Here is a 22,412-nt window from a genome sequence, read left to right as displayed (position 1 = left end):
GGGGCGGCTCTCGCTGTTCCGGTTCCTCTGGATTCGAGGAAGGTTTGTTCCCAGGAATTTTGTGCTGCGGGGCCAGTTTGGTTTGGCAGCTGCGCGCTGGCTCGGGAGTCGTTTCTTCCGCGGTTCGAAGCCGGTTCCCAGCCAGCGGGCCCCACCCGGCTGGCTCCCAGCAGCCGCTCAAGAATCCAGGATGAGGCCAGCCGGCTGGGGAGATGGCTGGGGAGGGGGGGGGGGGGCCTTGGCCTCCATTAAACTCGCCTCCCCACCCCTCACCCCATGCCTTGCCCTGGCTCACAGGCTCTGGCCCCCGTCCAGCCCCCCGGCCTTTCCTTAGGCCTCCCTCCGGTGGAGTCGCCGGGTGGAGCGGGGGCCCCACTGGGGTGGGGTGGGAAAGCAGCCAGCGCCTGGCCCTAGCAGACTCTCGACCCCGGCCGGAGCAGCTGGGCCGGCCCGGCTCTTCAGCTCCCCCCTTCCTCTTCCCAGGCGCACACAGCCTGCAGAGCCGCCCTCAGGGCACAGCGCCCCCCACTGGCTCCGGGCAGATGGGAGCAGGGGGTACGAACGCACAGGAGACGCAGGAGTAAGGCAGAGGGACGGCTGCTGGAGGAAGGGAGGGCAGGAGCTGTGGGGAGACAGGACAGGGGCAGTTGTGGGGGAGGACGGGGCGGTGGGGGAAGGAGGGCAGGGGCACAGCGATGTCCAGCTCATGGCTGGCCGAGCTGTAGCTGGCGCGTGACACCTGGCCCCGGGCAGCCCGGTTCCCAGGGCCCAGCAGCTCCCTGTCGTGATGCTCCGTACAGGGGGATTCAAGCCACCTGCCCTCCCTGGGGATGGGCTCCAGGCTCTGACAGGCCTGACCCTGCCCATGCCCCCTCTGGGGTGGCCCCAGGGCTGTGCCATGAGAGGCTAAAGGAGAAGCACAGGAGTGGGTCTAGAGCCCTTCCCCCAGTAGATGCTGCTGGGCAGCGCTGGGATCCCTGCGCCATCGTCCGGCAGGGTAGGGGCTGGGGGTGGGCTGGGCACGGCTAGTCCTGCCCCCTTCCCCGGGGTGAGGCTGTGTGTAGTGCTGGGGAAGCGTGAGGGGAAGTTTGTGGGGCCAGGAGTGTTATGGGGTTGCGAGGTGTGAGTGAAGGCTACGATTCAAGCACCTTGGCGAGGGGTCAGGTCTGCCCAGTCCGGGCCCAGCAGGCTGGGAAATGCCTTGTACAGGCCTAGCCTCAGGGGTGGGGCCCGTCAGGGACAGGACAGATGTGGCCTCGGGGGCGGGGCCCGTCAGGGACAGGACAGATGTGGCCTCGGGGGCAGGGCCTGTTGGGGACAGTGCAGGCATGGTCTCTGCAGGGGGGGGGGGACAGTGTGTGATCAGCCCCAGGCCCTGGGAGCGGATCGGGGGAGCTGCTCTTCCAGGCCCAGTCCCCCCCAGCTGTGGCTCTCAGCCCTTCCCATCCGCCTGGCCCACGGCGACTTGCTGCCTGAGCTGGCTTAGCCCCCGCAGGGCGAGTTCCCATGGCAAGTTTCTCCCGGGCCCCTCCCCCATGCAGCCAGTCCCCCCCCCCAGTGCCCTTCCCCCAGGGCTAAGTATGGCGAGGCCCCCCACCCTTCTCTGCTCCATTTCCCTGCTCTCCCAGGTCCTCAGCCCTTCTGCCTCCTTCGTTGCTTCCCCCCATTCCCACTGTGACCCTGAACAACAGGCTGGGGGCAGACATCTGGCAGGCAGGCGGGCAGGCAGATGGACAAACAGGCAGGCGGACGCAGAGGCGGGCGGACAGGCTGTGACAAAGTGGGCATATCTTGTAATATTTTGATGAGGCCGGTTTGTGCCTCAGTTTCCCCTGTATGCTGCACGGTTACCCAGGGGATGGCAGAGGGCTGTTTGCTCTCAAGGCAGCTGAAGAGACGTAGCCACGGGCATCGCCTGGCAGTCTGGGTTTTGGTGCCCATATCAATTGCGCTTCTGACAAGATAATGGCAAATCCAGTTGCCAGCACGTTGATACATGACAAGCAAGGGCCCAGGGAGCTCAGGCCTTCCCCGCCTCTCACCAGCTGGGGAACTGGGGACTCTCCCTGGAGGAGTTTGAACAGCCAGGCACAGCTGGGGCTGGGCTGTGTCTGGGCTCCCCCCTGCCTTGCTCTGCTCCCTGGAGGACGTCCTGGGCTGAGGCCAGTTATGAACGCCTCTGCCAATGCGGGCGAGGGGCCAGAGTCCCTGCAGGGTGGTCTGGCTCCGTGGGTGCTGGCAGTGGGAACAGGGGGCTGTGGGCCTGGACGTCCAGCCTCCGGAGGCAGGGCAGCTGCGGGGCCCCTGGGGAGGAGAAGCGGGACCCAGGGTCTGACCCTCGCTGTTTTAGGGAGTTCCGGGTGTGCCAGGCGCTTTACAGATCCTGCACTGTGAGCCAGCCGGGGGAGGGTGGGTGCTCCAGCCCCACTGGATACAGGGGGAGGGGGACGACCGAGGCCCAAAGAGCTGATGGGCCCAATTGTTGGGAGCCCAGCTCCCCTTTAGTACCTAAATGGCGGGGGCGGCGGCCTTCCCTGATGGCTCCGCCCCCAGCAGCTCCTTTGGCTCAGTTGGGGGAAGGGCTCCCCAGTGCTCTCTGTGTCGCCCCTGGGTGCAGGAGATCAGGGATGGGGAGGAGTGTGGGGATTGGGGGAGGGGTGAGCATGGGGGAGGGGAGCTGTTTGGGGGAGGGGAGAAGTATGGGCAGGGGATTGGGGGAGGGGTGGGCACAGGGGATGGGAGAAGGGAGGTGTGCACAGGGGGGAGGGGTGGGCACAGAGGAGGAGGGGAAAGGAGGGGTGGACGCCCTGTGTATGGGTGTCTGGAGCACAGTGGGGGGGGGCACTGGGGCTGGCGGGTGCATGTACCGACAAGCCCCCCAGTCCCTTGCCCTCATTCTGGCTCCTCCCTCTGGCCCGAGCGCCCAGGGCGCTGCAGCGTGGCCATCTGCCCCCGCCTGCCAGCGCGGGGCCGGTCGGTACCAGCGGGCGCCAGGGCTTGGTCTGTCCCGTGGGACCACGCCCAGGGGACCTGCCCTCCCTGTGGGGTTTGCGGCACGTGGCAGCCCAGCCAGCTGCCCCAGCCCTGCCCCACCCCAGCCACGAGGGGCAGCCCCAGAGCCACGCCCGCGGCCCCCACACGGCAGCCCCGGCTCCCTGGGCACAGCACAGCCTGGCCGGCCTGGGGGGGCTGTGTCTCGCCTCCCCCCCCCCGGCCCTGTGCTCGGTCCGCCCCCCACGCGGGACCGGGAGGCGCTTTGCATTCCAGAGCGTCTGAGCCGGGCTGGCCAGGTGCCAGCGTGGGGGTGGGGGCGCCCGGGCGCCAGGCAGGAACAGGCCTGCTATAGCCAGGCAGAGCCAGGCAACAGGTGCCACCCGGCGAGCCGGCGCTCCCGCTGCGTGCCCAGGAGGGGGAGCTGGGAGCTGGCAGGGGGGGTGGGGAGGAGGACGGGCCGAGGGGGGAGAGCGAGGGCTGGCCCCCCCGCTCTGCGGAAGTCTCCGCTTCCTGCTGGCCAGCCCGGGGCTCTGCAGAGGAAAGAGCCCCCCATTCATGCGCCAGGCTGCAGCTGCAGGCGGGAGGGCGGGGGGGCTGGCGCAGGGCCCGCAGGAGGGTCAGGAGCAGAACAACAAACCCAGGCCGCTGCCGGGGGCGCCCCATGGGGAGCTGTCCCCCCAGTGCCACGCTGGCTGGGCCCAACGTGGAGCCCAGGCCTGCTCCTGGGAGCCACCCCCCCCCCAGACACCCCCAGGGGAGAGCCGGGACCCCCTGAGACAGAGCCCTGCTTCTGGCAGCTCCACGGGGCCTGTGCACAGGGCTGGGGCCAGGCAGGGGGGGAAACTGCCTGTCTCTGTAGAAAGGCCCGAGGCCCTGGGATATTTCTGCCCTTGGGGTCCCTGGGGTGGGGAGATGGAGCCCCTCAGGGATGTTGGGGGTGGGGGATGGAGCCCCCCCGGATGTCGAAGGCTGGCTGCGCTCTGGGCTGGTATGGGGGGAGGGAGGTGTTGGGGTCCTACAGTGCCCGGCGTCTGTCCCCAGGAAGGGGGTGTGCTCTAATGCCCCCAGGAAGGGGGGGCACTGGCCCATCCGTCCAGCCGGATGTGGGCCGGGGAGGTTAAGTCTGGCATGGGGGGAAGGGCTGGGGGATGTCTTGGAGTCGGCTGGCGAGAGAGGGGTCCCCTGTGGGGCTGAGGGGCCTCATGGGGGGGAGCGGCCAGGCCACGTGGGCCTGAGCCTGGCTGTGCTGAGTGCAGGGCTGGGCCAGGTGCCGGGGCCAGGGGTATCGTGCCTGGGGATCCCCCTGCTGCCTCTCTGCTGCGCCCGCCCAATGTCCCTGCCTGAGTCCAGGGCTCAGGGGCAGCTGGCACAGGGCCTGGCACTCCGGGCCTGGCGTGGGCTGCAGGGGGAGGAGGCAGCAGAGGCCTCCCAGGGGAAGGCATGAGTGAGCCCTGGGCTGTAGGATGAACTGGCTGAGATCACAGCTGAGACGAGCTCCTTGTTCTCAGGCAGCTGCAAAAGAGACCCTACCACTGAGCCAATATGGGCACTGGGCTCCACACAGGGGGACCCAGGGCTGGCATAGCAGGGGCTGTGGGTTGGGATTGAGGGGCACTGGCAGAGCTGTGGGGGGGAGGTCCAGGGCTGGGATAGGCGGAGGTGTAGCAGGCCTGGTGAGTATGCAGCCCCCTGCGTTGTCCAGTCCCTGCTGGAAGCAGGCGGGTGCGGTGGGGTGCGATGGGGGGCTGGAGGGGAGAGATGGGGATTTGTGGGGGGGAGGGGGGGGGCGCAGCAGGGCTGGACCAGTGGGTGCAGCAGGAATGAGCTGAGGCAGCTGAAGAGACAGTGTGGGCTGTACAGCTGGGGAGGCTATGTGTGTGGGCGCCACAGGGCTGGAGCAGGGCCGGGTGCAGACGCCGTGGGGCTGGGGCATGTGTGGGCACCGTGGGCCTGGGGCAGGGCCGGGCGTGGGCGCTGTGGGGCTGGTGGGGACCGGCTGGTGTGCTCCCTGCTGTCCTGTCGTGGGCAGTGCAGGGTGTGGGGCCGCTCACTCTCAGGAAGGGGCCTGCTGGGCTGAGTGTGCCATGCCCCATGCCAGAGGGGGGCAGGGGGCGGGCAGGGCAGCATCTTGCTCGTGGCTTCGCTGGCATTGGCGGAAGCCAGGGCAGTGGCAGGGCAAGAAGCCCCTGGGCCGGGCGCCTGCCTGCGATGCCCCGCCCCTCCCCCACCAAGGAAACGTGCCAGGGCGCCTGGCTGAGCTGGGCCCAAGTTGCCCAGCGGGGCCCTTCCTGAGCAGCCCCCACCTGGGCAGGGCCAGCTGAAGAGCTGCCTGGGGTCTTGGCTGCAGCACGGGTACCTCCGGTGTCAGGCTCGGGGCTCCCTAGGCCACCCAACTGGGAAAACCCTAGGCGGGGGGAAACTGAGTCACAGGCCGGGGAAGGAGCTTGCCTGAGCCTGCTCCTCTATGCCTGGGGCTGGGGGTGACGTGTCTGGGCGAGCCAGGGTGTGGGGCCACGGCAGGGAGCGGGGAGGAAATGAGCCAGGCCTGGCGTCCCTGGAGGCCTCCCGGGGCTCAGGATGGCAGCGCTGGGCCTGGCGGGCCAGATCACAAAGAACCAGCTGGCAGCCAGCTGGCATCCGGCCAGGTCCCTCCCTTGCTCCAGGGAGAGGCCCTGGGCCAGGCCGGGCAGCCCGAGGAGGGAGGTTGGGAATGCAACTGGGACCTTCCCAGGCTCCCAACTGCTGGGGATCAATATTTCCTTCCTTCCTTCCTGTTCCCTGTGGCCGGCGCAGCCAGACGGGGCCGCGAGCCGGACTGACGGACGCCCACCCACCGTGGCGGGACCTGCCCCTAAGAGTCCTCACTGAGGGGCCCTCACTGAGCTCCAGGCTGGCTCCGGCGTGGGTGGGGGCTGGCAGGCAGAGGGGCTGTGGCGTGGGCTGGGGAAGGTGCCCGCGGCTCTGGAAATGGCGCTGTGCGGGTCCCTGGTGCGGATACGGCCCAGCGACCCCCTCTGCCCCCCCGCACAGAGAGGTTTCGGGGACGCTGCCCACTGCAGTGCTGGCCGGGATTGAGGGGCAGCAGCAGAGTGGTGCTGGATGCTTTCCCAGAGCCCCTCCGCCCTGGGCCTGGCTTTGCCCTGGCGCATCCAGCCCCGACATCCACGGGCACCGCTGAGGCAGAGCAGCTGGGCAGAGCAGAGGGGCTGGATGTGACCTGGCAAGTGTGGGCTGGGCCCCACCCCGGCCTGGGCCCCTCCCGGCGGAGCCCTGCGGCTCCTGGCGCTGACCCTGATCTGCGGCTGCTGCAGGCAGAGGGGAACCAGCTGCTTGTAATTCCAGCCTGGTCACTGCGGGGGGGGGCACAGCCCCAGCTCTGGACTAGCTCAGCCAGTTCTGCCGGCTGCCTCTGGTCCCCATCTGCCCTCCCGTCCCCGCCTGGGGCTGGGCGAGGCAGGTGGCCACTGAGCCCAGCCCCTGCCCGATGGCTGCGCACTGCTCGTGGAACTTGCCGGCCGCCTGCCCGGCTCTGGGGCGCAGCCGGGGGCTCGGCGGGAAATGCAAGGCTGGGTTAGGAGCCGGGCGGAGGGAGGAGCAGGAGCTGGGACTCTCCAGCGTGACCAGGGTGGGGAGAGGCTGCCCACAGGTGGTTATGGGGGGCACCAGAGGGTGGTGCAGTACAGGAGAGGGAGCTGGATGGGGTGGGTGGCAAGGGCACCTCCTGGGCCCGCCTTTCCGCTCTGGAGGCCTGGCTAAATTCCGGGCTGATTTCACAACTGCAATGAGTGTGATGGGCTCAGCAGCTTCCCTTTGAGCCTCGGGGAGGGGGGGGGCCCAGGACTGGGCTAGCAGGGGCTGCAGGTCAGGAGTGGGGCTGCTCTTCTGAGACACTTCTGCATGTAGCATTGTTCCAGCTCCGGATCTGCCCTTTCCTCTCCCAGCCCCATTAAGAGCCGGCCTGGTGGAAGGTCTGGGGGTTCCTGGAGGCAGGACGGGGGCTCCTGATCCTCTGGCCACTGGGATGGGCGTGTGCAGGGTCTGCTCAGGTTGCAGTGTGTGGGTCTGAGCGGGCAGCATGGCCCCATTCACCCCCCTGCCCTCTCGGCTCCCCTGCAGGTTGCCTGGGCGCCCTGCCCCGACTGCCCCTGCCCCCGGCTGGAGGGGGAGCAGAACCCAGAAGACGCCGTCCGCTCCCTGCCAGAGGACACTGCTGGCAGCCGTGCCGGGCGCCATGCACTCCCTGGACGAGCCCCTTGACCTCAAGATCAGCATCTCCAAGCTGCGGGTGGCGCGGGAGAAGCGAGAGCGGGCACTGGCCAGCGCCAAGCACCGGGCCCTGCACTGCGAGCTCCAGATCCCGGATGGCGGCACTGCGGCGATGGGCCCCAGCTCGCCCAGCTCCCCACCGGCTGGTGAGAGGGGGAGGGGTGTCCCGGATCCCACCTGGGGGGGGGGGGAGCCACCTTCCCACACCCTACAGTACGGACACCTGGGGGCGAGAGAGAGAGAGACTGGGAGAGAGAGAGAGAGAGAGACTTGGGGCATGGTCTGACCCCGCTTGCTGCCTGCCCCCCCGGGCTAGGCCCACACAGCTCACCCGGCGCCCCCACTGGGTTCCCCTGGGCCATGCTGGGATCACATGGGGCAGGCCGTGGGGCTGGGTGCAGGGAGTGGGGAAGGGAGGGTCGCTGCCACGCCCCATCCCAGAGATGGCTGCATTGCAGCGGTGGGGAAGGGCGCCCGGCGGGTGATGCACTCAGGGTGGGAATTGCTGCTCACCTGCCGGCTTTGTGTCCCCCAGGCTCCCTGCTGCCCTCCAAGTTCCACGACAAACGGGACGGTCGCTTCTCTGCGGCGCCCCTGCTGGACCTGAGTCTGTCACCCCCATCTGGCCTGGACTCCCCCAGCGGCAGCACCTCGCTGTCCCCCGAACGGCAGGGTAACGGGGAGCTGGCCATGGCCCCCACCGCCCATGTAAGTCACGCGCCGGGGCAGGGCGGGGGCTGGGGCAGGCAGGCGAGCCACTGGGCATGGGACCAGGGGGGCCGCGGTGCCAGCTCCCTCCCCAGCCTCAGCGGGAAGAGGCTTTTCCACCCTGAGCTGGGCCACTGACTGGCAGGGGGATTGTGGTGGGGGGCGGGCGCTGGGCCCATGCGAGGTGTGCAGGGAGCTGGACGGGGGAGGACTGGGTGTGGAGGGGGGGGGCACTCATTGCACTGCAGTGCTTTGCGGGCAGCTGTGCAATGCCCTCCCTGATCGCCAGGGTGGGGGCCTCCCCCCCCCCGGCTCCCTGCCCTGGCTCGCCCCCAACGCCTTTGTTCCCCCGCAGGATTTCCAGTCCCTGCGCTACATTGACGGCCTGCCCAGCGCCTTCCAGTTCTTCCTGCCCCTGAGCGCGGGCGGCGCCCTGCACCTGCCGCCCTCCGCTTTCCTCACCCCTCCCAAGGAGAAGCGCCTCCCCCCAGAGCTGCCCCTGCCGAAGCAGCTGGTGTGTCGGTGGGCCAAGGTGAGCGGGGCCAGGCAGGGCGCGGAGCCCACAGCCGCGGGGCCCGGGGACGGCAAATTCGACGCCTGCTTTCTGGGGGAGGCGGGTGTGGGGCAGAAGGGGCAACCACCCCTCCCCCAGCTGGGCCTGGTGGGGGCTCCTCCTGCAGCCGCCTCTCTGACTCCAGCCCTGCCCCACCCTGCAGTGCAACCAGCTCTTCGACCTGCTCCAAGACCTGGTGGACCACGTCAACGACTTCCACGTCAAGCCGGAGAAGGACGCAGGCTACTGCTGCCACTGGGAGGGCTGCGCGCGCCATGGCCGGGGCTTCAACGCCAGGTGGGTTCTAGGGTAGGGGTGGGAGGCTATGGGGCTGGGACAATGAGTGGCAGAGAAGGAGGGAGACACGCGGCTCAGGGCCCCAATCCCAAGGGGAGGAATGAGGAAGGAGAGATTCAGGCAGATTCCTGCTTCCCAGGGAACCATCTGTGCCCATCACACCCACAGCTGCGTGATAACATGCTGGGTGCCTATGGGGCAAGGAGGGGGGGGGATCCGGGTTGGGTGCCAATGGGGCAGGGAGCGGGGGATCCGGGCTGGGTGGTTATGGGGCAGGGAGCGGGGGATCCAGGCTGGGTGGTTATGGGGCAGGGAGCGGGGGATCCAGGCTGGGTGGTTATGGGGCAGGGAGCGGGGGATCCAGGCTGGGTGGTTATGGAGCAGGGAGCGGGGGGATCCGGGCTGGGTGGTTATGGGGCAAGGAGCGGGGGGATCCGGGCTGGGTGGTTACAGGGCAGGGAGCAGGGGATCTGGGTTGATGGTTATGGGGCAGGACAGGGATTCAAGGGGGGGCAGCAGGAGACCTGGGCTCTGCCCACACGTGACAGGTATGATATAGGGCAAGTCCGCCTCCTTCTCTGAGCTGGGGGCGATTCCTGGCCCCCATGAATGGCTGTGGTGATTTGTGGCCCGTGACGGGAGGGCAGCTGCTCCATCAGTGCCCTGGGTACCTGACGCCCTCGGATCCCCTGGCACTGGGCACCTGGGAACAGGAAGGGCCCTGTTACTGCAGGCCCGGGCGCCCTGCCAGGCTGGCTGACCCTCGCGGGCTCCCCCTCTCCCCGGGCCAGGTACAAGATGCTGATCCACATTCGCACCCACACCAATGAGAAGCCGCATCGCTGCCCGACCTGCAATAAGAGCTTCTCCAGGCTGGAAAACCTTAAGATCCACAACCGCTCACACACAGGTGAGTGTTGAGGCCTTGCTAGGGGTGGGGGGGTGTCTCCTGCGTCGCCCACCCCCAGCTTTGTTCTTTCCCTGTCCCCTAGTCTGCTAGAGAAAGCGCGAGGCTGGGGGAGGCAGCACCCCCAGGTGTGGAGAAGACCCAACAGCCCTGGAGACAGCCTCTTTTGTGCTGCCAGAACAGGCAGCTCCCCCGCCCTGCTCTGTCTCAGTGCCTGCTGGGGTCATTTCTAAGGGCAGAGGGTCAGGATCTATTTGGCCTCGCTGCTGGGGGGCCAGCTAGTGGTGGTGGGCTGGGGATGCCTGTCTTTCACTAGCCCAGACCTAGGCCGCTGAACTTTCCCATGCCACTGACCAGGCTGGTACCCATGCTCTGGCGGCGGAGGCCCTGTGGCACGCTGGGTCGGGGAGGCCGTGGCCTGGCGGTGGAGGCCCAGGGGCACGCTGGGTAGGGGAGCCTGTTGCAGCCCGTGGCCCGGCGGCGGAGACCCCGTGGCATGCTGGGTCGGGGAGCCCGTGGCAGTCCGTGGCCATTGTGTCTCCACTGCAGGCGAGAAGCCCTACATGTGCCCCTATGAAGGCTGCAGCAAGCGCTACTCCAACTCCAGTGACCGCTTCAAGCACACGCGCACCCACTATGTGGACAAGCCCTACTACTGCAAAATGCCCGGCTGCCACAAGCGTTACACGGACCCCAGCTCTCTGCGCAAGCACATCAAGGCCCACGGCCACTTCGTGTCCCCCGAGCAGCAGGACCTGCTGCAGCTCCAGCAGCCCCCGAAGACGCCCGGTGCCGCAGCCGACATGCCTTACGTCAATGGCGCCCAGATCATCATCCCTAACCCGGCCGCCCTCTTCGGCAGCCATGCGCTGCCTGGCCTGGCCACCTCTCTGCCCATCCCCCTCACCCCAGCGCCCCTGGACCTCAGCACCCTGGCCTGCGGTGCCATGGGCTCTGCCACGCTGCCAGGGCTGCCCAGCCCCGTGCTGGCACTCAACGGCGCACCGCTCAACTTGGCCAAGAATCCCTTGCTGGCATCTCCCTTCGGGGCCAGCGGGCTGGGCCTGCCGGTGGTGTCCCTGCTTGCCGGTGGGGGGAAAGCGGACCTGGAAAAGTGCCAGGCTGGCGACACCAGGGTGGCCAGAGGGAGCAAAGCTCTGGGGCCCGAGAGCCGCAAAGACTCGTGCGACAGGACTGAGAGGGCCCGGCTGAGGCGTGCTCCGGAGAACCTGTCACTGCTGCCTGGTACCGTGCTGGACCTGTCCACTGGCGTAAACTCAGTGGGCAGCCCCGAGGCCCTGCCGCCCGGGTGGGTGGTGATCCCCCCCGGCTCCGTCTTGCTGAAGCCGGCCGTGGTGAACTGAAAGAACGAAGCCCGGATACAGACGTGGTGCCACTGTGGCCCAGGACTCAACGGGTGAATCCGCCAGCGGAAGAAGCAGCCGGCCCTCCCGCCGCCCTCCCCCTGCGACTGCCGCTTGGGTCTCGCTTTGACCCTTCACGAAAGAAGAATTTGACTCTTCTGAGAATAGCAATAATCCCTATCCCATCCCTGTGGCTGGCCCCTGCCCCTTGCCACCAGCCCATCCAGCGCACTCCATGGGCCTCTTCACGGGCCCCCATAATAGCTAATTAGCCCTTCCCTGAGTCAGCCACACCCTGGCACCTCCCACTGGTTCTCTGGGGCACCAGTGCTGGCGCAGGACACAGCCAGGGGTGGGCTCCGAGCTCTGGCAGGTTGTCTGTGGCAGGAGAGCGGGCGCAGGCATGACAATGGAGGGACCAGAGCCAGGCCATGGCTGTGTCTCCCCAGGGGCTGGATGGCCCAGGCCTCAGGCAGCAGAAGGCGCCGCTATTTATGTATCAAACCCAACCCCCTGCTCTGACCGGTCCTGGGTTGGGCCCTTGTTTAACTGGTGCTGACCAGGCATCCTCTGCCTGAGGTCTGAGCCACACGGCTGCCTGCATTGGGTTCCCATTCCCAGCGCATGGGCTCAGCACAGGCAGATTACGGGGCTGGATGGAGATGTTGGGTCCAAAGCATCAGGGCCTAGGGATTCCAGGGTGGGATTGAGTGGCCCAGCACGGAGCAGAGGTAGGGGGGATCTGGAGGGCAGAGCTGGGTGCCTGGGGTGGCAGCACATCCAGGGCAGTGAGTGCCAGGCTCTCGTGTCCTAGCGCCCCCTGCTGGCTGTGTGGGAGATGACGGTGGATGCCCCAGGCATCCCCGGTACAATGCCATAGCTGGGCGGGTGTGAGCAAACCCAAAGGAAGGGCCCAGTGCCCCTTTTGTCCCATGGCCCCTGGGCTCCATGCCCTCGTGGCACTGGCCATGCCCTCTATCCGTCACACATGGCTTGGCAGGGAGGATGGTATCAGCAGACCCCCACAGACACAGGCCCCCACTTCCCCCCTCCGCCCCAAGCCCCACAGTGCGGGCAGCCCGGGGTGCCTTCCTCTCTGGCTCAGTGTAAGCCCCCTCCACCCAGGGTTGGCTTTTCCATGGCACTGGCAGGTGAGCGGGTGCCGTCTCCGTGCATTGTGGGGACATGGGTGCATTTTCAGCCTCCTGCCCTGGGAGGGCATCAACAGCCAGCGGCCCCCTGCCTGCACCCCAGTGCCCTGTGCCCGCGACAGCCCAGCCTGCAGGACAGTCATCATCCCTGGAGCCAAGGGGCAATTTCCTGCCACCCAACACTGACCCAGGCACTCTCAACCAAGCCCCATGGGCCCCCCCCCCAGCAACCGCTGAAGCAGGGTCGTTCTTGGCATCGCTCCCAGTCCACGTCACTGCCACCAGCCGACTGGCGCCATGCCCAGTCTGACCCACCAGGAGCGGTTCCAGCTCGACGGGCTCCCGGGCTCCAGAAGAGGAGGCAGAGCAAGTCAGCCCCAGCTGGGCTTGCCCGGCAGAGTTGCCACCAAGAACAGGACACGATGACCTCCTGGACGGGCCAGCACAGTCCCCACCCCCCAAGCACCAGTTCGACGGGCCCAAGAGAGACAGATGGACCCCCCCAGTACCGGGGGGAACCCTGCCCCTGGACCTCCCCTCCCCGACAACGCATACTGGCTGAGTATGCCGCTCGCCGGCTCGCACGCCCCTTCCCTGACAAGGAGCGCAGGTGCAAGATCGCCTTTAGCTCTGTTAGTACCTTAGCATGTAACGCAAGTGTGTGCAGTCAGCAGGTGGCGCAGGGCAGGCGCCACCCAACTTCTTGGCCATGAACCCTGGCTCGCAGGCCAGCCCAGTTGGGGGGCGGCGGGTGGATGGGCCAATGCTTTAGTTAACACCCTGAGTGGGCAGATTTCTGCAGCCACCCCCAAGCCTGGCACTGCAGGGAACCCCCCTTCCCCCCCATGGGCAAGAACCCAGCCCCCCGCCCCCAGTCTGGCCAGCTGCCAGGGGGGCCTCACATTCAGCTGAGTCCCATCAGGCGCGGGGCTGAGCCCCCTGATGGTCTGCCACGCTTTGGCCTGGTGCTGGTGCTCCCCAAATCTGGTTATTCCCCCCACACCCCGCATTGGCCAAATCACCCCACAGCGCCAGCTCCTGCCCACCCCCCTGCACTCCAGCCCAGCCCCAGACTTGCTGCTGAGAGGCTAGCTGGGCACGTGTTGACGTGTGCGCTCCCTTGTGCCCGCTCAGCCAAGCCCTGGCTTCCAGTCTCACGGCAGAGCCTGGGCCACAGCCACAGCCATCCTGCCCCACCCCCGCTGCTGGCCCTGTCCCCTCTGCACAGTCACCCCCATGGGCTGGCTCCAGTCAGCCGCACTGAGCCCTCTCTCCCCCAGCTCCACCACTGGCCAGGGCTGGACCCCTGCTGTCCCTGCCCCCGGCTGGCGCCTGCGGGCTGGCTTGGCCTCCCTGCTGCAAACCTCCCTGCAGGCCGAGCCGCTGGGCCCATGCATGACAGCTCTGAGCGCTGGCACTGGGGGCAAGTTGGCGATGCACCCCTACGCTCTGCCCCTAGGCAGCCTGGTGAGCAGCAGGCCCAGGGCTAGGCTGAGCCCAAGCAGCTTTGGGCACCCATTGGGCACCCCCAGCGAGTGCCAGCTGCTGGGGGAGGGGCATATGAGAGCACTCCCAGGCCATTCTCCTCCCCCCCCCCACGGCCCCTGCTGTTTGGCAAGTCAATTACACACACAGCGTAGGATCACTCTCAGCACCCAGGGGGTGAGGTGTGTGGCGACTGGTGAGCTGCGGGCCAACTGGTGAACTGCTGAGGCCATGCCTTGAGTGCCTCAGTTACAGCGTTAAATGTGGGGTGCCCAAGGGGGCCCATTGCTGTGGCCCAAGGGGAAGAGGCCGTGCTGACTCGCCAACTTGGCCCAGGGCTCAGAAGCTGGTCAGTGCCTGCTGGGAGCTGTAGTCTCCTCGGGACACACCCGCCCCTTAAGACACAACACCACAGCACGGCACAGCTCAGCTCAGGCTCACGCCCTGCAGCCCAGCGAGTTCCTCCCCACCCTGGTGAGGGCCTCGGCTGGGTGCCCCCCGTTGGGCTGGGCTCTGGGGTGGGGCTGGCTCCTGCATTAACTGGGGCTAGAGGTTCAGCGGTGGCCAAAGAAAAGCAGGCGGGCCCGTGGACTGGCCACACCACCGCGCTGCACTGAGCCGTTGGGGGTGATGCCCACAGGGCTCAGCCCAGCTGCAGCTGGCGCTGGCCAGCCGGGCCTGCACCGTAAGCTATTCTAGACACTCCCGGGCCTGTGAGGCCTGGACTGCAGGCGTATAAGCTACTTAAACTCGTTAGACTGATTTAGCCCTTTGAGTGGCTGCTTTGCCGGCCTCCTTGGGCCTGGGCCCAGGCCACGCAAGAGCCAGCAGCCACCGCTCATGCCTGGGTCACTTGTCCCTTCTCCCTCCCCACTCATGCCCCTTGGACGCTCCCTCCCTTGCAGAGGGATTGCTCAGTGCTTGCCCAGAAGTGGCCCCGGACTGCCCCTCCCTAGGGGGACCTTGCTTCACCTCTGCACTGCCCCTCCATTGCCAGAGGGGCCCTTGTTTTTCCTACCCCTCTTGGTGTACAAGGGGGTCCTGCGTACCTCTCACCTGCCCCTCAGTAGGACCCCTGCTCCACTTCCGTCCTCCAACAAGCCAGCTGGGCTCTAGCCCCCCCGCTGGCCCCAGCCTCCCCACTGCAGCTCATGGAGGGAGGGGACCTCAGGGCCTGGATGTTACCAGACTGGTTTAATAGCACCACAACCCCTGGGTGGCAAGGAACCAGCCTCCACGTCCCCCCCACTTCCCAGAGCCCACGCCCCTCAGCTACAGAGACCCAGCCCAGGCCAGGTGAGCAGCATGCCACTCAAAGGGCTAACAGTAGCACAGCATGTGCTTTGGTGATAGACTAGGCCTCCCAGGCCGGTGTACGTTTCGTTTTTCGGTTGTTGTCGCACATTCCAGGCCATCAGTATTTTACCCGTTTCTAAGTGCCTTTCTATGGTAGTTTATGTTCTCTCTCCTTTTGGCTCCATCGCTGTTAGCATAGAGTTTAAAACGAAAGAAACCACACGAGAGCCACTCGTGAGTCTAACCCTCTAGTCCTCCACAGGAGAGGAAGTTTATTAAGAAAACAATAAAGTGAATTGAAAAGTTGCCCAGGGTGTGTTGGCCGGTGATTGCACTTCAAGCTAGGAACCCCTCCCCTGTGAGCACAGCTCAGCCGCCCGCTGGCACCTGCCCCAGATGCCAGTTGGGACTGTCTGGGGCAGGGGGGTGTAAAGGAGCTGTAGCTGCTGCAATGTGAGGCAGTGTGGGCAGCGGGAAGGGTTCAGTTTAAGCGCCTTGGCCAAGTTACTGCCCTTTTTCCTTCTCTCTAGCTGGCCCACAAGTTCCTCAGTGGAGAGCTGGCCAGTGCCTGGAACAAGGCCTGCAGGTGCTACCGAAATGGAGGGGGGGCCAGAACTCTGCAGCCCAAAGTTTGGGAGCTCTGGTACTGATGGCTGCCCAGAAGGGGATGGGGGAGGAGGCCAGGTGAAGCTCAGGGTTTGGGATGAACCTCAACGTACTCAGGAGCGGATACGAACCGAGCCACCCCTCCCGTGTGTCTATATCCCTGTGCAGACAGCCCAGGGGCATCAGGAGGGAGCGAGGGAATGATGGAGCCAGCTGTGCCCACCCAGCAGGGACAGAGGTTACTGGGACTGAGAAAGGGTTTGTCCCAAGCAGCACAGAGGGCAGTACCACAAAGGCTGTGTGGGGGGGGGGGCGGGGCGGGGGGGGGATGAGTGTTTCACTGTGGTACCGACAGCCCTTAAGAAATAGAAACAATCTACTAGGCCAGCTATGCCCAGGCAGAATTATTCCCTGTGGTCTGTTCCACGTGCCTTGGCCAGAATACCTGCAGTGTTGCATGGAGCAGGGCCTGCCCAGGCCCTCTGGGGCACTTCCCCTGGGGCACAGCTCTCCTAGCCGGATCTCAGGACTCAGTAAAGCTAATGCCCTACCATGGGGGGAGGGGAGCTGCCAACCCCCCCGTTTCTCCCAGAGAGCTGCTGGACTTTGGAAACATGGCACCTGCACCCCACAGCAGGCCAGGCCGGCGCGGCACTTACAATTAGCAGGAGCGGAGGGAGCACAGGTCTGTGAGCTCTTGCGGTTGGGGCTGGCAGAAGTTACCCAGCTGGAGGATTTGTGGAACAATGCTGCACCCCAGGAAATGCTCAGGGCAGCCTGGCAGTTTAGAGGGGCCCACGTGGGCCACTGCCCTCGGCAGACAATCCCCCAGTCTGACAGCTGCCGGGACAGGGCCGCTCACCTGCGGTGCTACAGACCAGCCGCAGGGCGGTTGCAGCCATTCCCCTCACTCGTAGGAAGGACCTAGAGTGGGACCATTTGCTGCACTCCATTTTGGCAAAATCCTCTTTGAAAATGGTGACTAAGAGGCTGTCCCTGGAGAGTTCTGGTTCCTGGGCCCCTCATGGCCCAGTCAGGTCCCCAGAGTCCGTCTGTGAATGGCCTGGGTGGCTGTGCCCAGCTGGAGCAGGAGAGCAGTGGCTGAGACAGGTAGCTGGGGCTTTTCAAACGGCTGGGCAGAGAACACTTCACAGCAGCCTCCAGGGGAAGCTGGCGGCCCCCCACCCTGGTTATTACCTCACTGTCCTAAATCACTGGGCTTCTGCGTCTGCCCCTCGCCCCCCAGGGAGAGCTGAGCGTACAGCAGTTCGGGCAGATAGGGCCAGCTCGCACTGACTCCAGGGGGCTCAGGGGCAGGTCTCCTCACACGGCAGCTGTCCCATGCTCTTGTAGCTCTTTGCCTGGGGGACGGGACACCCCCTGTCATCTGGTTCTTCCTCCCCAGCAGCCACTGACCTGAGGACACTGATGGATCTGGCCAGAGACACATCCCAGCGATGGTGGGGGCAGTGGGAAGCGTCCACCCTGTTTCTAGAGCCCGGTGCTCCCAGGGAGGCTGCATTTAGCACCAGGCATTTCTGGCTGTGTGGCAGATAGGGGCAATCGGACGCCATGCGTCAGGGCAAAGGGACCAGGAAAGAATGAGCCTCCCCCATATACCTGGTTGCCCTCTTCTCCAAGTGCATTATGGGAGGTCCCTGGCCATCCAGTAGTGGGTACAGCTGAATGCAGAGCACTGGGCCAGCCTGTGACCCCGCCCCCACCCCACAGAGCTTCCTGAATCCAAAGCACACCGAGGAAGCTCCAGAGAGGGAATTTATTGGCTGTCTATAATTTAGGGAAGCTGAGAGGAGGGCCTGGGGGATCGTTATGTTTCTGGCTTCTGCCCTTGTTCTCTTGCACTCTGTGTCTGGGCCTCGATTCGGAGCTCTTCGTCCAGCCTCTCCTTGGCTCTCACCACCTGCGGACAGCGGCTCAGTGAGTCCCTCCAAATGCCCAGCCCGGACCTCAGGCCCAAGGCAGCCAAGGGACATGGCCGCACTTCACAGAGCAGCCGGGAGGAGGCAGCAGCAACCATCTGTGTGACTGGTATGGAGGGCTGCTTACACTGGGTTACGGCTGGTTCTGCAATGGATTCCAGCTGCAAAGGGACCTGAGAAAGATGCTGCAGCCCAGGGCAGTTGCCCCCTCTCTGACATCTGCACATGTGCCCCGGACAGCACAGGAGGGCAAGCCCCGGACAAACGGACACTGTGCCAGACCTTCGGGAACTCGGCCTTTCTCAGGGTCAGATGCGCTGTCAGCGGCGACACCCAGGGAGAGCTCACTCAACAGCACCTTCTCCCCATGTGACAGGAGGGCCCACTGGGGAAGTGCATGGGGGTGGGGATGGAAACACCCAGAGGGCAACGCCTGGCAAAGATTCCCAAGAAGATCTGCTTCTGCTCAAACGGACAATTAGAGCGCCACAAACATCGCTGACAAAAAGTGTTAAAGCCTCCAGCCTGAGTGCCCAAATGCTAGCTCCCAAGACAGCCGGCCAGCCCCTGAACCGGCAAGCCTCATGCTTCATTTGAGTGCCAGCCCAGTGGCCTGGCACAGAGCAGGACGGATGGACGCCCACCCATCCAATGTCCCACTTACCTTAGACTGCAGGTAAAACGATCCCCCCACTGACTTGTCATTCACCTTGAATAAGTGATTGTAGTTCTGCCAAAGGAAACAAGCCAACTGTTAGCTGCCTCTTCCGGCTGCCCCTCGCTCTGCATTTCACTACGCTACCAGCTGGCTGTTCTAAGCCGTAGTGACAGGTCCCGCCAGGGAACAGCCCTCGCAACGCCTGGATCCTGAGGAAGACGGAGTCCATCCTCATCAGCATCGCTCACTGACACTCAGCCAGCAAGGGCGTGCAAGCTCGCTGGAAGGGTATGGGGCTGCCATGGGGGGGTCAGCCCAGAGCCTCTCCTCAGCAGCCCCAGAAAGTCCTGATTACAGAGCAAGCGAGAGTGTCCTGGGGCAGCCAGGAAGGTGTGAGTTCCCAATGCACCATGGGTAGCAGGTCCTGTTGAAGGAATCTGCTGCACTAAGATCAGAGGTGCCCAACACCAACTGGCCACCCACACTGCTCCCCAAAACAAACATGCAGCCACCCAGCCATCTCCCACTGGGAGTGAGACTGCCAGCCTGGAGGGGAAAGGGGCTGGGCCTCTTATCAACCCACTGAACCGGCCCGCTCCAAGCTGCAGGCTCTACCTTCTGAATTTCTTCCGGGCTGAGTTTGGAGACGTTGAGAATCTGCTGGGCCTCCTGCAGGCTGATCCCCGAGATTCTGGAGGCTGCAGCAGACTGGGGCCCAGCGGAGCCCCGTGCATCTGCTGCTGCTCGGCTGGCTGTTCAGAGAGACCCCAAACTGGTTATCCCTCCAGTCACACAAACCGCTCTTCCCAGTGCTCCTGGCCACAGCACCAACAAGAGAGCTGCTACGGGGAGCAGGGCAAAGCAGATAGTTACCTGGGGCTATTGAATGCACAAAGGGAAGTGCCACAGGGCTTCTAAGGATGTAAGGGAACGGGGGGGGGAAGAGGGACACACATGACGACGACACTGGAGTGGCCACATGCGCTAAGGATGCCTGGGTTCAATTCCCGTCTGTCACAGGCTGTGTGGGGCAATGGGGATAATCCTGCCCTCCCTCCTGGAGGGCTGAGGATCCCACTGATCTCCGTACAGTGCTCTGAACTGTCTGCACAGCAAGCCTGGCCTCGTCAGCCACTGGGCATAGCCTCCGGGACCCATTTGGTGCCAGGCTTGGGGCACTGCTCACTGACAGCAAATCTGGGGCCCCCAAAGAAACTGGAATCTCAGTGCAAGTCCCCATCCCTGCCCCTCTCCTGGCAGCAGCTTGCGTTACTAAACTGGGTCTGTGCCGATAACACGCTGATACTAATGAGAATTGCTGAGCAGTTACCACAAGCGATTGTGCCAATAATTCATGTCATGGCTGCACAGGCAGCCCTCCCCAGCCTGGGGAGCCGGGGGGAGCTCACCACAAGGTCCTGTGCCCCGCTCCCAGTCACAGCCATTGCACACGCAGAACACAGACCCTGAGCTGGACCTAGGGCCAGGGAGTCACCATCATGGACAACACAAGGTTTCCGTGGGCCCCTGGATCCCCATTCTTGGGTGGAAGAGACCAGGCTGGCGATGGTGACCTGGTGCTTACCTGCAAACTCCTGTCGGAGTGCCCGAGCAAAGGCCCTGCCCACCACCTGCGCCCCCACCACGATGATCTGCACCAGGTACTTGGCCTGCAGACAAAGCACAAGCAGCTGTTGACAGGGGCCTACGAAAGGGAAATTCTGCTTGGGTGCCCAACTTACTCCTCTGACCTTGCATCATTCAGTAAGGGCATCCAGTAAGTAGGGAGATCTAGTGGCTCCCCCTTCTCCCTGTAACTCAGGTACTATTCAGCTTAAAACCCCTCTCCTCCCCCAAAGCATCCACCCTGCCTGCCAAAAGCCAGCAACCAGTTAGCCCTGGCAGCAACTCAATACGGTACAGAAGAGCCGGGGCAGATTGGGGACCAATATGGCCAGTGCCCTGTGACTAGTAAAATCAGTGGCTATGGGAGTCCAGGAAAGGCAGCCTGAAGTGACCCTGAAAAGAGAAGGGAGGCTGCACGGCTGGTGACTGACAAATCACCAGGGCGGTTCTAGACAAACCCTGTGCTCGGGGCTGGGGGGGCAGCATTTCACCAGACCAGGCATCTGAATTCAGAGCTTTAGCCTTTGCAGGGAGCAGCCTGGCTGTGTCCGTTACACGTGCAGAAGGTGCTAGTGGCCAACAAGCTGCGCGTTCCTGCTCGCTGCGGGGCCCATCCCTCGCACTGGGGCAGCCACGGAGCCGAGCGGCAGCCCAGCAGAGGGCGAGGGACCAGTTCTTCGGCTGGCGCAGCGCCGTCGGGCCCCGGGGCCGGGTCACTGGGAGGTCACCCCCCCGGGGCGGCGCGGGCCCGGGCACGGCTGGGCGAGGGGGGCCGGGCAGGCCAGGCCCTGGCAGGGGACATGTCCCCGGGCGGCTCTGCGCAGGCCGCCGCGGGTGGGTGGGTGGGTGGGTGCGGGGGGGCTATTCCCGGCAGCGCCAAGAGGGGCCTAGGGCGAGTCCGTGAAACGCTCCTCGGGCGGGGCTGGGCATTACACAGCGGAGAGGGAGGCGAGGCCCGGCCCGGTCCCGCTCACTCACTCACTCACCATGTCCCCGCCGCTTCCGGCCTCCTGCAGGCCCGGGCCCGGCTAGGACGGTCGGACTCAGCAAAGGGCGGCGCGGGCGGCCATAGAGACGGCGCCAGGCAGAGCGTCCCCGCGGCCAGGGCAGAGCGTCGCGCGGGAGGGGAGCGCGCCCCCTGGCGGGAGGAGGGGAGGATGCAGCGGGGGGGGGGTCTCGTGGGGCGGGGCTGGGAGGACCTCTGCTCCTGTCCCAGGGAGGGAGCGAGCGAGCCCCCCCCCCTCCCCCCCGGTACCCTTGTTCCCTGGCCCAGGTCCCCATACCGCACGCTGTGGGGCAGCCCCCCACGGTCTGACCCCCAGCCACCCCGCCACGGGGTCCCTCGCACTCGGGCTTGGGGCTTTGGTCCTGGCCTGGGCCCAGCTCAGCCAGCCCCACACATGCGGCCCCTTGAGCGAGCCGGGCCCAGCCACGGGGGGAAGCAGGTGGCAAGGGCCCAGCCCTGGCCCGCTGGCCGGGAGAACGCGGGGGCAGCGGCCGGGAGCCTTTGCCTCATCGCTGGCTCGAACCCCCCGTTGTGAGCCCTGTGCCCCGGAATCTGCACTAGCTGGGCCCAACTCCTCGGCCTTGGCCCATAGCACGTTGCCAGCCGGGGTCATGGCTCCCAGGCCCGACGCAGACGCCGGCTCGGCTCAGCTCAGCTCGGCGCACTCTCGCTCCCGTTCAAACACCGGCCAGGCTTGACGGCTTCGCCGGACAAATCTGCCAAGCTCCCGGTGCAGAAGCTCGGTGTGTGGCCGCCATGCGTCCCACCGTGCCACGCTGCCAGCCGGCCACTGACTGGTGTGACGAACGACGCCTGCGCTGCGGTGCCTTTCGTGCCAGCACTGACAGCTCAAACCTGTTCTGAACCATAAAACTGGGCTTTAAAGATGTTTGCTTGCTGGGTGAATCACATCAGCCAGTTTATAAACCATCTTCATATGCAGCCAGGTGGCCCAGCGCCGTGGGTCAGCCTAGCGGCACACAGCAATCCCTTTCTGGCCTTGGAATCTGTGAATCGACTGGGCCTGAACAGGAGCCGGGTGGAAGAATTCCAGCCAAACATTTGTGGTCAGAATTTGCCAATTTGTCAAAATGCGAATGTTTTGCAGAGCTGGTTGGATCTGGATGAAGCGCCGACAGAGCCCAGCCTGATTTCTGGCCAGCCAGCGCTTGGCAGGCTGGTCCAGAGCTAAAAGCCTAGAAGCCCTGGGGCAGACCGCCATGTAGATGGAGTTTGGACATCCCCTGAGCCTGGGCTCCAGTCCCTTGAGTGGCCAATTGCAACATGTTTAAGTTTTGTTCCAAAGCGCAACAAAACCAGAATTCAAAGTATCAAAATCCTCCACAAAATGGCGCCTCCTGGTTCAGCCCAGCTCTAGTGCGAAGCCTGGACGTTTAGCCTTCTACCACTGGAGTGAATTTAGCCTCTCGAGGCCAAGCTGGGGGTGGGGAACATTTTGCCAGGGGGCTGCACAGCTGTTTGCTCGGCAGCAATAGCACGTATTCAGAGCAGCCATTACAGGCTACCCAATCCCTAGAGTTGGCACCTGCCTTCT

The 22,412-nt window shown here is 65.2% G+C and overlaps 2 protein-coding genes across 2 annotated transcripts in view; one reads left to right on the top strand and one right to left on the bottom strand.

Moving 5' to 3' along the window:
• GLIS2 (GLIS family zinc finger 2) overlaps positions 1-15,261 on the top strand; it is a 31,209-nt gene extending 15,948 nt beyond the window's left edge. Inside the window, exons 2-7 of the mRNA XM_067551112.1 lie at positions 7,111-7,406; positions 7,796-7,968; positions 8,324-8,500; positions 8,685-8,818; positions 9,610-9,728; positions 10,275-15,261. Coding sequence (XP_067407213.1) covers positions 7,226-7,406; positions 7,796-7,968; positions 8,324-8,500; positions 8,685-8,818; positions 9,610-9,728; positions 10,275-11,089 — 1,599 coding nt within the window. The 5' untranslated portion in view covers positions 7,111-7,225 and the 3' untranslated portion in view covers positions 11,090-15,261. The remainder of the gene's footprint in view (positions 1-7,110; positions 7,407-7,795; positions 7,969-8,323; positions 8,501-8,684; positions 8,819-9,609; positions 9,729-10,274) is intronic.
• Positions 15,262-16,332: 1,071 nt separating this feature from the next.
• PAM16 (presequence translocase associated motor 16) lies at positions 16,333-20,971 on the bottom strand. The gene is made up of 5 exons (XM_067551113.1): positions 20,838-20,971; positions 19,811-19,895; positions 18,841-18,977; positions 18,232-18,297; positions 16,333-17,548 (listed from the first exon to the last, which is right to left on the bottom strand). The coding sequence occupies exons 1-5, from the start codon at positions 20,838-20,840 to the stop codon at positions 17,456-17,458; spliced, it is 384 nt and encodes a 127-aa protein (XP_067407214.1). The 5' UTR covers positions 20,841-20,971; the 3' UTR covers positions 16,333-17,455.
• Positions 20,972-22,412: the final 1,441 nt, after the last annotated feature.

This window comes from Emydura macquarii, unplaced genomic scaffold, assembly GCF_026122565.2.
Source record: "Emydura macquarii macquarii isolate MOO-44397 ecotype Brisbane River unplaced genomic scaffold, CSIRO-AGI_Emac_v2 contig_1348, whole genome shotgun sequence".
Lineage (NCBI taxonomy): Eukaryota > Metazoa > Chordata > Testudines > Chelidae > Emydura > Emydura macquarii.
Note: the sequence above shows the minus strand (reverse complement) of the source record. Positions and strands in the feature narration are given on the sequence as shown.

Coding starts and splice junctions, on each gene's coding strand:
- PAM16 (XM_067551113.1), bottom strand. Junction 18,298..18,840: donor GCCCGGAAGAAATTCAGAAG/GTAGAGCCTGCA, acceptor TTCCTTTGGCAG/AACTACAATCACTTATTCAA. Junction 17,549..18,231: donor CGTTTTACCTGCAGTCTAAG/GTAAGTGGGACA, acceptor CGCTGTCCGCAG/GTGGTGAGAGCCAAGGAGAG.